The sequence below is a fragment of the Lepidothrix coronata genome, unplaced genomic scaffold, assembly GCF_001604755.1.
Source record: "Lepidothrix coronata isolate B3197 unplaced genomic scaffold, Lepidothrix_coronata-1.0 Scaffold5, whole genome shotgun sequence".
Taxonomy (NCBI): domain Eukaryota; kingdom Metazoa; phylum Chordata; class Aves; order Passeriformes; family Pipridae; genus Lepidothrix; species Lepidothrix coronata.
In genome coordinates, this window is record NW_016690185.1 from 662617 (window position 1) to 675236 (window position 12620).

General features: G+C 39.2%; 1 protein-coding gene across 3 annotated transcripts in view; it reads left to right on the forward strand.

Annotated features, from left to right (window-relative positions):
- The window catches only part of SOBP (sine oculis binding protein homolog), a 116453-nt gene that overhangs the window by 15566 nt on the left and 88267 nt on the right, over positions 1 to 12620 (forward strand). For all 3 annotated transcript variants that reach the window (XM_017829084.1, XM_017829105.1, XM_017829094.1), the window contains one exon: positions 8011 to 8162. In XM_017829084.1, the coding sequence (XP_017684573.1) occupies positions 8011 to 8162 (152 nt within the window). The remainder of the gene's footprint in view (positions 1 to 8010; positions 8163 to 12620) is intronic.

Genomic DNA, 12620 nt, shown 5'->3' on the forward strand with positions numbered 1-12620 from the left:
AAACCTTTTTTATTCTGCAACCCTTAATGACAGAGTAAATCTAAGAGGGCACTTAGGGTGACTCTGCCCTTTTGCTCAGGCAAGTTTGGACAACTCTTGTTACATGGGATGAAGGAAGGCAAAAATCAAGACTAGTTAAAGAAGAATGCAAAAAATTCTTTCAATGCAGGTGAGAACACGCTGCCTCCTCCCCCTGGCACCTGCTGGAGGCTATGGTGTCTCAGTTTTCCCATTTCTTTGAGTGCTCTTTGGCTCTTTGACTTACTTTATCTTGGGATCCCAATGGCAGTGCCTTGGTAGGGGAGGTACAACTGCTGCTTGGTCTATCCTTTGAGCACGGATGTTGGCAAAATCCTTCCCTTTCCTTCCTCCTTCTGGGTACAAGCAATGCACAGAGTGCTTCTGCTCCTCTGAGCATCCCAAACAAGAACCAGCTCCCTGCCGTGCTGAGCTGCGAGGGGAGATCACTGCCAAGGGACACAGTGGAAGGGGAGGCAGAGAGGATGATGTTATGCAGTTGATTGAGCTTTTCACAGTGGAAAGAAGTACAAGGGGAAAATAATGCTCCCTCCCAGGGTTTTCACAAGATACTGAGTACATTTGGAAAAGGAAAGGGTATTTAAAACCTACAGCCCACAGATCAGTGTCTCTACACAATGTTAGGTTCAGTGATTTCCAAGCTATAATGATTGGAATTGTACCAGAAGCTATCAGAAACTCAGGAAAGTAAAGAAGAACTGGGCTAGAAGAACTATATCTGCTGAGGCAAAATGTCTTAAAGGAGGAGCAGAAGCATTTCCAGTTCTGACTACCTTGTAAAATAGACCCGTGACCTAAGCTGGCGAGAAAGTGTCAGATTCAAATACTGAAGTGAGTAATTAGTTATTTTATAGAAAGGAATGAGTGATTTTCTGTGTTATGTCTTAATATTACTTTAGAATTAAAGTTTATGGGAGATTTTGTAAATACAGGTGCCCATGAGTAACTTTGTGCAACATGCGGGAATAAGCAGAGTCCCTGCCCTACAAACATTCTGGAACTGCCTGCTGAAACCTCTCTCAATATTTATATTGTATTCAAGGAATCTGGAAGCATCAAAGATGTTTTAAATGGTGTTTAGCAGGGCAGTAAAAATAAACTTCTAGATCATCTGTCAAAATTCACCAAGGAATTGGATCTATGACTGCATTACTAAGAACTTTGATTCAAGGTAGAATACAGTGGCAGTTTTCCTTAAATAAAGACCATACTATTAGATCTAATTAAGTCTATATATTGAGGAGACTTTAATTTTACTATGCTCTGGATCCCTCTTCAGTATTTCACAAATATCTTATTCCAGTTGCTGAACAACATTACAATTTCTCTAACTACAGGTTTAGCTCTCTAATAAAGACCACTGCAACAAATCCTGTAGTCGGTACTCTTCAAATTATTTCTCTTGTTTTCAGTTTGAAACTAGTAAGTAGGCTTACTGCTGCCTGGTTTTTTTAAATGCTAGTGGTTGCCAGGATGCCTGCCCCATCTAGCCCACTGTTGATATCTTTTGCTCTGTGTAGAGGGCCAAGTGTTTCCTTTGTGCTAAAAACAAAATCACAAATCCACACATTCACCTTAATAGCATATATTCAAAATACACAGGGAGTTCCCCCTCTATTAGCTGAAATAGGTGCTTTTTTTCCACATGTTTAAAACCTGCCTAAATGCCAGCTTTTGTGTTGTGTACTCAGTCCTTACTGAACTATGCATAAGAATGTGCCTAAGCTCATACATAGAAAATGTAGGCAGGCGGTGGTTCCCCAAAATGATTTTTTAAAAGGAGCTGGGACATTTTGCTTTATTGGCAGAGTAGTGAACTTCGAGACTGGTCCTTAAAAGGAAACGCATTGTAGAGCCTCTGAGGTATTTCCATAGCGATGGCAGCAGCAAGCTTTCTATTGTCAGCCCTATTTTTTAATCTTCCTCTGGTAATTACTTTTTCTAAGGTACTTTTTGTACCTTAAGTTTGTCACACCCCCCATTTATTTAGAGGATCAGCAATTAAGTGATATCACAAGTGGATCTACAACAGTGTCTCAGGAGTTTGTTTCTTCATTTTTTTTAGTTTGAGATTGATTTGGTAAATCATTTTGGGTGTAAGACAAATTACTCTAATGGTGCTTCTGCCTTGCTTGGGATCAGCAACATCAGGAACCGCTTTGGGATGAAAAGTCTGAATACGTGCTCTTTGGTTTTCTTCAACAGCGATCTGGGGTTTCAGAAGCAGCAGGCGGGTAACTCGGAATTAACCAATTCTGAAATCCTGGCACATCCCAGTGGAAACAGTGAGCCCGTATTGTTATTGCTGCAGATGCTAGAGTCAAGTTAAGATCTAATGTCTTTAAAAAAGGAAGTTTTGCAGTTTTTCGTTAGAAAGTCGTAGAGAAAACAGCTAAAATATTTAATGATTATATACCAGTGGATTGAGCATAGTTTACCATGTAAAGGTAAAAGTGCTGTTTTAGCTCCCTACCAAAAAAAACTGGGATCTGAACTGCCTGTGTGAGGGGGTGGAATGCAGCAAACAGAAAAAGAGAGGAAAAATGGAAGAAAGCAGTAGTGGGGAGACATGGCTTCTGATAGTGTGGTGGAAGGAAACTAATACCAGAGATGAGTTGGATGGTTGGGAGACACTGGGGAGGGATGGAATGCCAAATATTTGCTGTATCAGATCACAGATACAACCACAGACAAGGTACAGGTTTAACACAAGCTCACTCAGTCCAAGTGCCGTGCCGTATTTGAAATCTCAATCCCAAACCCTGTGTCCTCCTGGTCTTCCTTCTGCACAACAGAACTTTTTCAGTACTGCGGTTGGGCACCTTCATTATTTTCTTGACTGAAGAACTGCGTATCTCCTGCTGCATTTCTTGCAAGGAAATGTGGAAAGTAAGGTTTTGAAGTACCTGCTTGTGGATCATAATAACGTACAGGATTAGAGCTGTAGCTGCATTTAGTTTCATCCATCTTTTTGAAACTGGAGTTAAAATTGAACATATGTATCAGATAGTTCAAAACGGTTATTAGTAGAGTATTGCAACCTAAAACTTAGTAAACCGGTAAGCTGATCAGGATCTAACTCCAGAATTGTAGGGATTTTAGGAACATTATATTAAACACTGTAGGTCATACTGGTTTGCTTAGATAAAGACACAGGACTGTACATGATGCATTTACCCTATTGTACTCATTGCCTTCCTTCGCTTCCCCCCACCTCTCCAAATTATGGTTCCGTATAAGATCGATTAATGTAAACTGCTGCTCTTCGGATTTAAGAGGAACAATTTTCTGCAGCTCCTTCACGCTGGTTTGAAAGGAAAAAAATACCAAACATTCCGCTTAATTAAGACCTAAAGAGGCGGTGCAAACTTTTGATGATTAATTGAAGCATGCTTTAGACTGATGCATATTTAGTTATTATAATGTGATAATTTTATCTTGTTATACAAACTACTCCCTTTGGGAACATGATTTAACACTGCAAGCACTCTGTGTTTATTGCATTGTTCATTATGAAAAATACGCAGGCTAAAAACCACAAGGAGATGTAACTGAACGGTGTCTGTGTGGTGGGTGCAGGGAGTAATTCTTCCACCTGTAATGACACGACCGAAGGGCAGAAAAACAATATTGTAACTCCCACAGTAGCTCTCCCTATGAAGAGCTGAGATCTTAGAAAAGTAGAGGCTGGAAATTTAGACCTTGTAGAGTATGTGGAAGGAATATATCTTTCTATTACCTGATGTAATTACAGAGGACAGCAATATGTACGTTCTGCTGAATATTCTCCTGTTACTATTCAGTTGTGTCAGTGCCATCTCCTCTTTGTCTCACCTGTATGAGTGCCCATGCTACCTGTCATAAGTGTGACAGATATGAGAATATGCTAAGCGCTTTGCAAAATCAGGTCATAAAGTTGAAGGCCCAGATGGAGGAAAAAAAATGCAGTTATTAAAAAGTATTTTCTTTCACTCAGGATGATCAGTGCCAGGACTTGCAAATGATATTTTTGTGCTTTACAAACATGTGTCAGCATAGCTATGTAAGTCCTAAAAGTGATGGTGAATGATGTTCATCAGAAGAGCTGCTCCAGTGAGAGTTCATGTGATGGACATAGGCATGGTGTCAGGATGAGCTCATGTTACTTTAAGTAGATATACTAAGCCAGACTACCAGCAAAAGTTTGACTATGAGCAAAGGAGAACATTGCCGATGTAGTATACTGATGTAATTATTGTGGAGAAGCCTTCTTAGTACAGTTCTAATCAGAAAAATATTAGAATAAAGACTGAAGACAGATAAGCAGTCTCAAATTGCTGGATTTGAAATTCCCACTTCCCTCTGAACTTGTTGCTTCAGGTTCTTCTTGCTGAGTGTTCTAGGGACAGGAATTTGATACATTTTTCCTGAAAGAAGCGCGGGAATGTGGTAAAGTGATTTTCAAAGAATTTGGCCTTGAAAAACGAAAGTCTGTGAAAAAGTGAGAGGAATTTTATCTTGAATGGAATGGAAGATTTGAATTTTTGGTTTCATATTATTTCAATTTGTGTTTAGCAAATGACAGCAGTTAAATCCCAAGACTCTGGCTTTACGTATTTCACAGTCTTACTGTTTTGAGTCTAAGTTTTTGCTTCCCATTGCTGGTAGAAACACACGAAGTATCACTTTCTGTTAACGTTGCAGTCATCTTTTTTTGATCACTAAGCTTAATACACTGTAACAAAACATCCCTATTAGTTATTTTCACAAGGCCTGCTCAGATCTCTACCACAACTGGTGCCAAGAAGGAAAGCACACAGTCAAGTTTGGACCTTTATCATTTTCCCCACCTATCATCCACACCCATAGGCCATAGGTCATAGCTCTGTACCTCTCCTCATCACAAAGCGTGGGACCTTTTCTCTGCTGTTCTTAACTTCACTTGAAAATGAAAGAAAGGATTTGATTTTAGACCAAGTTTTCCTCCTGGACAGGGCTCCTACTGATGATCCATAATCGTGTGATACTGGATATTTTCTATTTCACTTGATGAACTCTGTTACAAAAAGTTAGAAGTGCATAAAAAATTGACTTGGGCAAACCTACACCTGAGGGAGAGTACTTAAATAGTGATGTATTAGTGTACTGTCTCAGGAAGTGCATGCTCTAAACCGTCTTCTGAAGTCCTGGTGTTTCCTGGCTGCCTCACGTGGCCATGCTCAATTAATCCTTTTGTAGCATGTTCCTGAGTCTGTTAAATGAAGAGGCATCTAGTTTTATTATTACTGTTACCATGAAAAGGATTATATTATAGGGAGTAGAACAGAGAAATAATTGAACTTCTTTGTATTTAGCTAGACTATTTTTCTCCCTTTCTCCCTTCTTTCAAAATGATGAACATTTTGATGACTATTGATGATGACTCCTGGATATCACCTGTCACTTCCAGGAAGTGCAGACAGTGACTGGAAGTAGTAGTTCGCAGACCATTCTTTGCTGTTTTATTGACTGTCAGATCCATGGACCACAAGTGAAGCAATGCTCTTCAAAGGAGTCCCCATGAGGTGGTGGTGAAGTTTTACTGGTCAGAGCATGGCAAGATAGCAACTTGACGTAGTAGGTCCCTTTCCCTCTTTCCTCCTCTCCTCTCCTTGCCAGGATGTATCTTAGAGAAAGTCTTTGGTAGAAGGAGGTGGATTGAATCTTACTGGCCCGCATAACCTCCTGCAGAAAAATGCATAATGTGGCTTTTCCATGTAAACAGCTGCTGGTGGGAGCCTGTGTAATTGAAAACAGACAATTGTGTGGATCTTTCTGATTATCCATGGGAGACAGTTCATGAGTATCAGTGAACAGGAGTTGAATGATAGCTGAGGTGTTCTCCCTATCAAGTCGCTCATGAAAGCCCCTGAGAATTCCAGTGGTGAAGCTCTGTGTTTCCCCTTAAAACTGTGCCCCAGACAAGACAACTTGCTTCAAAAAGAGCTATTCCAGCACCTACTTTGCCAGTGAACTCTCTTTCAGCTCTGTAATATTCTTTTTTCATTTAAGAGAGTTACTCTCACCAGAAATGAAGGCTATTAGAAAGGTATCACTGGTAGATCTTCTCTTTTCCAGAGATAAAATACTTCTTATCAGTAGGCGAATAAATGTTGCTGTTATCTGAAACAAGAGTCTGCCATCTGGTTCCTTTGATTCAGAGGATCTTCTGTTGCCCTGATACATTCAAAGGGGCAGGTTCAGTCTTTAAAGAATTGGTTTATTATGGTGTAAAAGTAGCTGAATCCAGGTCCCTTTGTAAAAGCTTAGTATTTTAAAATGGCTCAGGATAGAAGCGGGAGGAAGAGCTCTTGGTCTGTGCTGGAGTAGTTAGCATCCTGGACAAGACTTGTCTGGAGAGAAAGCTGCAATGACCCTGTGCAACACCACTGTAGCAGCACCCTGTGTGCATGGCTGATATTACAGTCAGCTCAGGGGCAGGCTTTTTGACCCTGTAGATGGCTCGTGATAATTTTGGCAATAGTGTTTTGATTTCCCTTGATGTGCAGTATATGAAGGTATTTATAATATTGGCAAATCCCACACTAAAGGATAAGTGATAAAATACATTAAACACAAATCTGTGTTATAACTTAGCCTTAAATATTGGTTTAAAGGTAGACAGTCTGATTAAAACTAAGAGGTCATTATTTTACATTGTAGAATTTTATTTGTTGCTGTAAATCATAACACAATTTGTCGAAGGAAAAAAAGTTATTAAACTAGCAGTATTTATTCCAATAAGGTGAGTAAAATGCAGCATGTAGTTCTGAGTTATGATAGTCAGGGAAAGGAGCCAAATCACTCTGCTAAAAATTAGTTTGCCAATAATTTTACAGAACGATGACAGCGTAGCTTCAAAAACAAATCCTTTATAGGGAAATAGGATGGCTGCATGACAGAATCTCTGAGCTATGAATTCTCCACAGCTCATGGATCAGGAACTACTTTAACAATTAGTCTTCAGGGATTTTTTTTCCAGAAGTTAGACAATGGCTGCTGTCTGTAACTGAAAGGTCACTCTGTATCATAAACTGGACATGAGAACTGAAGAATTCTAAGACAGAAAGATTCCTGCTAACTTATTACCTTGATCTGTTCAGTAGGCTTAACTATTCACTGCCCTTGTCTGTGAAGCTGAGGTGGGAACGATGACCACACAAGGATATTGCTGCCCTTTAGCAAATAAGTCCTGAGGTCTTTTTACATGACAGAAGGCATTACATGCCACATTCATAACACACATTAGAGAAGAGCTTGAAAGAAGCTTGGGAACTCTGCCTGAAATAAAATTTGACCGATGAGCATAATGACTGGAAAATAACATGGCAGATTTTGCCACAGTGCTGCATCTTCTGTTTTGCTCAGGTCTGTGTTTCTGTGACTGTCGAATTCACACAAAAGCTGTTTTACGCTAGTCATTATTTCAAAACTGCAGAAAAGGGGCATTCCATGTTCCTTCCTCCTATTTAGAAGAGGGCTTGTGTTAGAGACCTGCCTTGGTGCAGTCTCTTCTAGCTGTGTTTTGTCACCAGCTTGCTGAGCAGAACATCTCAGGGGCTCACTACTGCAGACTGTAAGTAACAAGAACAAAGCAACAATACTCAGCCTCCAGCCTTGGTTACTCATTTAATAAGGAGTTGTGCACTCTTAAACACACTAAAAATTTCTTGAGATTTCCAGAGATTTTCAGCCATGCACCATTTCTGAAGCTAATCATCTTTTCCAGCCATTTTAGAAGCAGGTTTTAGTCTGCCAAGGCTGGCTGGTATGGGTCTCCGGCTGCCTAAGGATGAAGCTGGTGATCACAGGCATGCACAGTTCTGCTCTCTGACAGAGAGGAAGTTAGAAATAAGATGAAGCAGTGCTATTTGTATCTAAGAGTAATTGTGCAGATGTCTGAGGAAGGAGTTTGCATCTCATGTAAACCTTGTTCTTATATTTTTGTTGTAGAAGATGATGTGTCAAATGTACAAATAATGTGTGCCTGGTGCCAGAAAGTTGGAATCAAGCGCTATTCCCTGAGTATGGGAAGTGAAGTGAAATGCTTCTGCAGCGAGAAGTGCTTTGCAGCTTGCCGAAGAGCATATTTCAAGAGAAACAAGGTAAGAGAAATAAGGAAAGATGCAATCTACATAGACATAGCTTTATGACCCAGCTTGGGTCTTATTTAGCATCTAATAGAAGCTTTTTTCTTTTGTTTTTTTCTCTTTCACTAATCCCTCCACTTTCCATCTGTATTGTCTTTTGGACTGTCAGCCCTTTACTAACCTTCTTTCTTTCAGTTTCCTTCAGCTTCATGCTTGAGTTTTGTGAGAGTCAGGGAATTTAAATACTGATAAGCATTAATATGACTCCCAGTTTGGCTTTGAGGTCCCAGGATACTTGCTATACACAACTAAGAGGAGGTATCACGGAAATAGAGTAGAGGGGGGTTGTGTATGACAGTGTCACCAAGTCCCAGGGCACTGGAATCATGACCAGTGGGTAAATGCTTTCAGGGCCTAAGTCTCGTTCCCATCACAATAGTGGACATCTTTTCACTGCTGCTAGTGAGCTCTAGTTTCATACTTTTAAAATGTATCATTACTAATAAATTATCAGTGCTGCAAAATTCAGACACTATACAGCTTTTGGGTTGGGGTAGGCAATGTTAGAACATCTAAAGTAACATCAAAGTCCCTCCTACTCAATTTAAATTTAACTCTGTCTAAAATTAGAATTCAATCCTAATATTGAATGTCTACAAAAATTGCTGTAATCACTGAAGTACAGTCCCTGAAAATGCCCTCTAGGTTGCTTCAGCAGCTGTTTCTGTATAGCAGAATGTGCAATATGTCATTTAAAGAAAAATAAGGAAGAAACACTCCAACATTTTTAGTTGTTTAAAAAGTAGCTATGTCCTTTTGATGCTAAATAGTGTGAGACTTCAGGTAGCTTTATTGTCTTAGAGATGTTTATCATTCATAAAACCCTCTGCATCCTAAATGATGCCATCTTCCCTCATGCTACAGAACATACCAAGCCTGTCAAGTTCAAATTGAATTCAGGTCTCTAAATCTGGTCTTTTACACCTATGATAATAACAAATAAATACATATGGATTCTATATTCAAGATGCAATGTTATAACAAATTAACCTCCTTTATAAATTTGGGTCACATCATCCTACCAAAAAAAAAAAAAAAACGCCTGAAGAATTAGGTTGCAAAAATCAGTAGAGTGGAATTTTAATGGCAGTCTTGGAGAATCAAGCTCATAGTGTCTACTGGAGCAGACAGGCAAGTAAAAGTCACATGAGTCTTCTCTGAAGTGTTGTTTACATTCTTTTTGTCTAAAGAAAAGTGTAGAGGAGGGAAATACATGCTCCTTAAGTACTCCTCATTCGAAAATAAACTCACATGGATGTAAGTGTACGTGCACACACACACGTATATGCACATGCAGTTCAGTGTGCGTTAACAACGTGTAAGGCACAGTCTAGAAACTCTAGGCTGACAGGATACAGATCCCTGTCAGCTGAGTGCTCCTATGACTTCCAGTCACAAATTTACATGGGTTAGATAGTTAAGATAGTTCATAGTAATGGAGGCATTATCAGGGATCCCGCTTAGGTGGTACTGTGTGTTCAGAATTGATAAGTACCAAATAATTTGGGAAAACTTGGAGATGCAGATGAAAGAACAGTAGTTCTTAGTGGATTCTTTTTCACCTACATCTTAGATCCTGAAATAGGAGGTTTAGTTCCCTACTAAATGAAAATAAATACATGTTAACATAATGCATAGGTGTTCTTCAACCTTCTAGTAACCCATTAATAGCAGGGTTCAGTAATAGTTTATGACCATGAATTCAATCAGTCAGGCAGGATATGAAAAAGTTCCCCTTTACCTGATTTATTATTTATTATGCTTGTGCTTTATTGGAGGCCTCCTTGTCCTTGTATTATGAGGAGGAATGAATTAGAGCATCTCATTCTCCTTAGTTCCCTTTCCTACACCTCTGTTAACTTCTTCTGAAAGCTAAACGATGCTGAATATTTCCATCCAGAAAGCTCTCTGTATTTATAATTTTTTTTGTGTGTATATATATATAGATATATACACACACATATATATATCTCATAATACAGTAGATGTTCCTATCATATACCAGTGAAATGTCTTATTATTCACTAAAAGGGTTGCAAACTAACAAAATGTCATATAGGAGGACTTGGCAAAACATGGTGAGATAACATTTTTGATAGCCTGTTTATTGCTACATTGGCTCTGCTTCAAAGCTAAGCCAGTAAGTAAATTTTTTTTCCCCTTTGGACCTGTGGAAACCTGGAATTGCACAGGATCTGAGCAAACAGGGGAAATCTGTAGCTGTAGCACGTGTGTTTATGGCACTAAATGATCAGGGGATAGAATATTTAGGAAGTGCTGCCATTAAATTAAGACAAGTACAGTAGAATTCAACAGACCCTCATGCTTCTTGTTTTACATCTCACCTGTTAGTAATAGAGTGGAACAAGAGGAACAAGATCAAAGGAACCAGGCTGCAGTAGTTTCAGATTTAACTGCTGACCTTTAATCTATAACTTCTAGTCCAACAGCGTACCTGTCTTCTCCACGAGTCTAATGCTTATTTATGTATTTAAGAAGTTATACCACTCCACACTTTCTCATTTTTCAAACAGAGAAGCAAAATAGTCACATTTCACCTGCCTTATGTATGTTTTAAGCAGTGGATCTCCACCACAATATAGTGTTGTATTACATTAAATATGTACAGCTGCTGTGTTTCTGGGAGCTGATAGGACTTTGTGGTCACTTTATTTAAGGCTTGAATTTCCTAATGGATCTTGTTAAGCAATCTTCCCTCCCTCCCCTAGATAAGAAGTGCTGTAATAAGCACTTGCTTAAAATGATAGGACTGTTTTAACAGTAAAGAATAAGTCATCACTAATGTCTCAAAACAGCACTAAGTAATATTGCAAATTATCCATCCCTGAATGGCAATTGCTGTGTTCAGAATTAGGACTTTTGTCATCATTCTAATGAAAAGAATCATCTCCTGTATACAGGACAAATGCATACTGCAGTGCTACATGCCCCACAGATTCCCAGCTGGGAGAAGGTTTGACAGGAGACCACGCTGAAGTGCCATGAAAGTGCTCCAGAAAGCCCCAGGTCATCTGGGCACTGACTGCTCCCAACTTCTAACTCCTTCCCAGCCCTCTTCTGCAGTAGGTTTAGCAAGAGTAGCAACACTGGAATAAGCCGGTAATCTACTGGTCTCAGGAGCTTCTGAACTCAAGTAGTTTAGGCAGAAGTGCACATCAGTCCTTCCTGCCTTTTGTCCTGGTGGAGTTGAGTTTATTTGTGCTCCAGAAGCTGTGCCTTGTACCCTGCATCTCTACATAGCCGGGGTTGTCAGGGAGCTGCATGGCTGGGATGAGAAGTTTGTAAGGAAAAGGACTTCTGCAACTTTAAGTTGCTTTTCTCGTAAGAAATGCAAATATTGCTCCAGGTATTGTGAAGTCATGACCATTTAAAATTATCTATATCAGCAGCCATGCCTCGCAAGAATAGAAATAAATATGTTTTGAAATTATAATGGGTCTCCCAATAGAATAAGTTTGTCTAAATTACCAGAAATAAATGAAGAAAAAATTAAGAGTTTTACTCCATTAAGTGAAACTTAAAGTATTTAGACTAGATCAAATTTAGAAAGAAACCTAAAAATATCACCATTGCCACCCCCAAACAAAAATAACCCAAATCTGCATTCCTGCTCCTGCTTAGTCTATTTTGCATAGTTAAATACACATAACAAAATACTGTAGAATGTGTGTTGTGCATAATGTCAATTAAAAGGAACCTTTGCAGAAAAAAGGAGCATTTGGTACTAATGTTTGTAACTGAAGATTTAAGATTTGGAGTTGTTCTGATGCTCCCTTCCTTGGAGATTTAATTTTATGGGCTATCTAATATAAAGTTAAGTACCAAAGAGTCACATAACAGCAAAAAGCACTAGACCACCAAGTTTCAGAATATTAAATTTAAAGGGAATGATTGGCTTCATAATTGGATCCAGTGAGTTTGAAGCCTGAAAAGATTAATTTTGAAATTAAGTTTATTGACTCAATGGGTCAGAAAACAAATTTATTATGACCAAATAGCCAAACATAGAATGAGGGCTGAATTCATAGAGGTTATATGCTCTGTTCACAGATATATTAAAGGATAATTTACTTGATTTGACTAAGACCTTGGAGACAAAGTGACTGCAAGGTTGTCAGCCAGTATGTTATACTTGACCTTGTTCCTGCTTTGCACTGCCTCCCAATCAGGAAAAAAAGATAGATGCTTTTGATTACAGTGCAGTCAAATTTCATTCATACTAATAAACAAAGAGGCATAAATCAAAAAGTAAAAGTAAACTACTCTTTAGCACCACAAAGATGTAAACAAAGGTGGCTTTTTCTCCCTGTACAGCCTCTGGTGGTCTAGTGGTTAGGGTGCAGGACTCTCACCGCTGCGACCCGGGTTCGATTCCCAGCCCCCTGGGCAGAT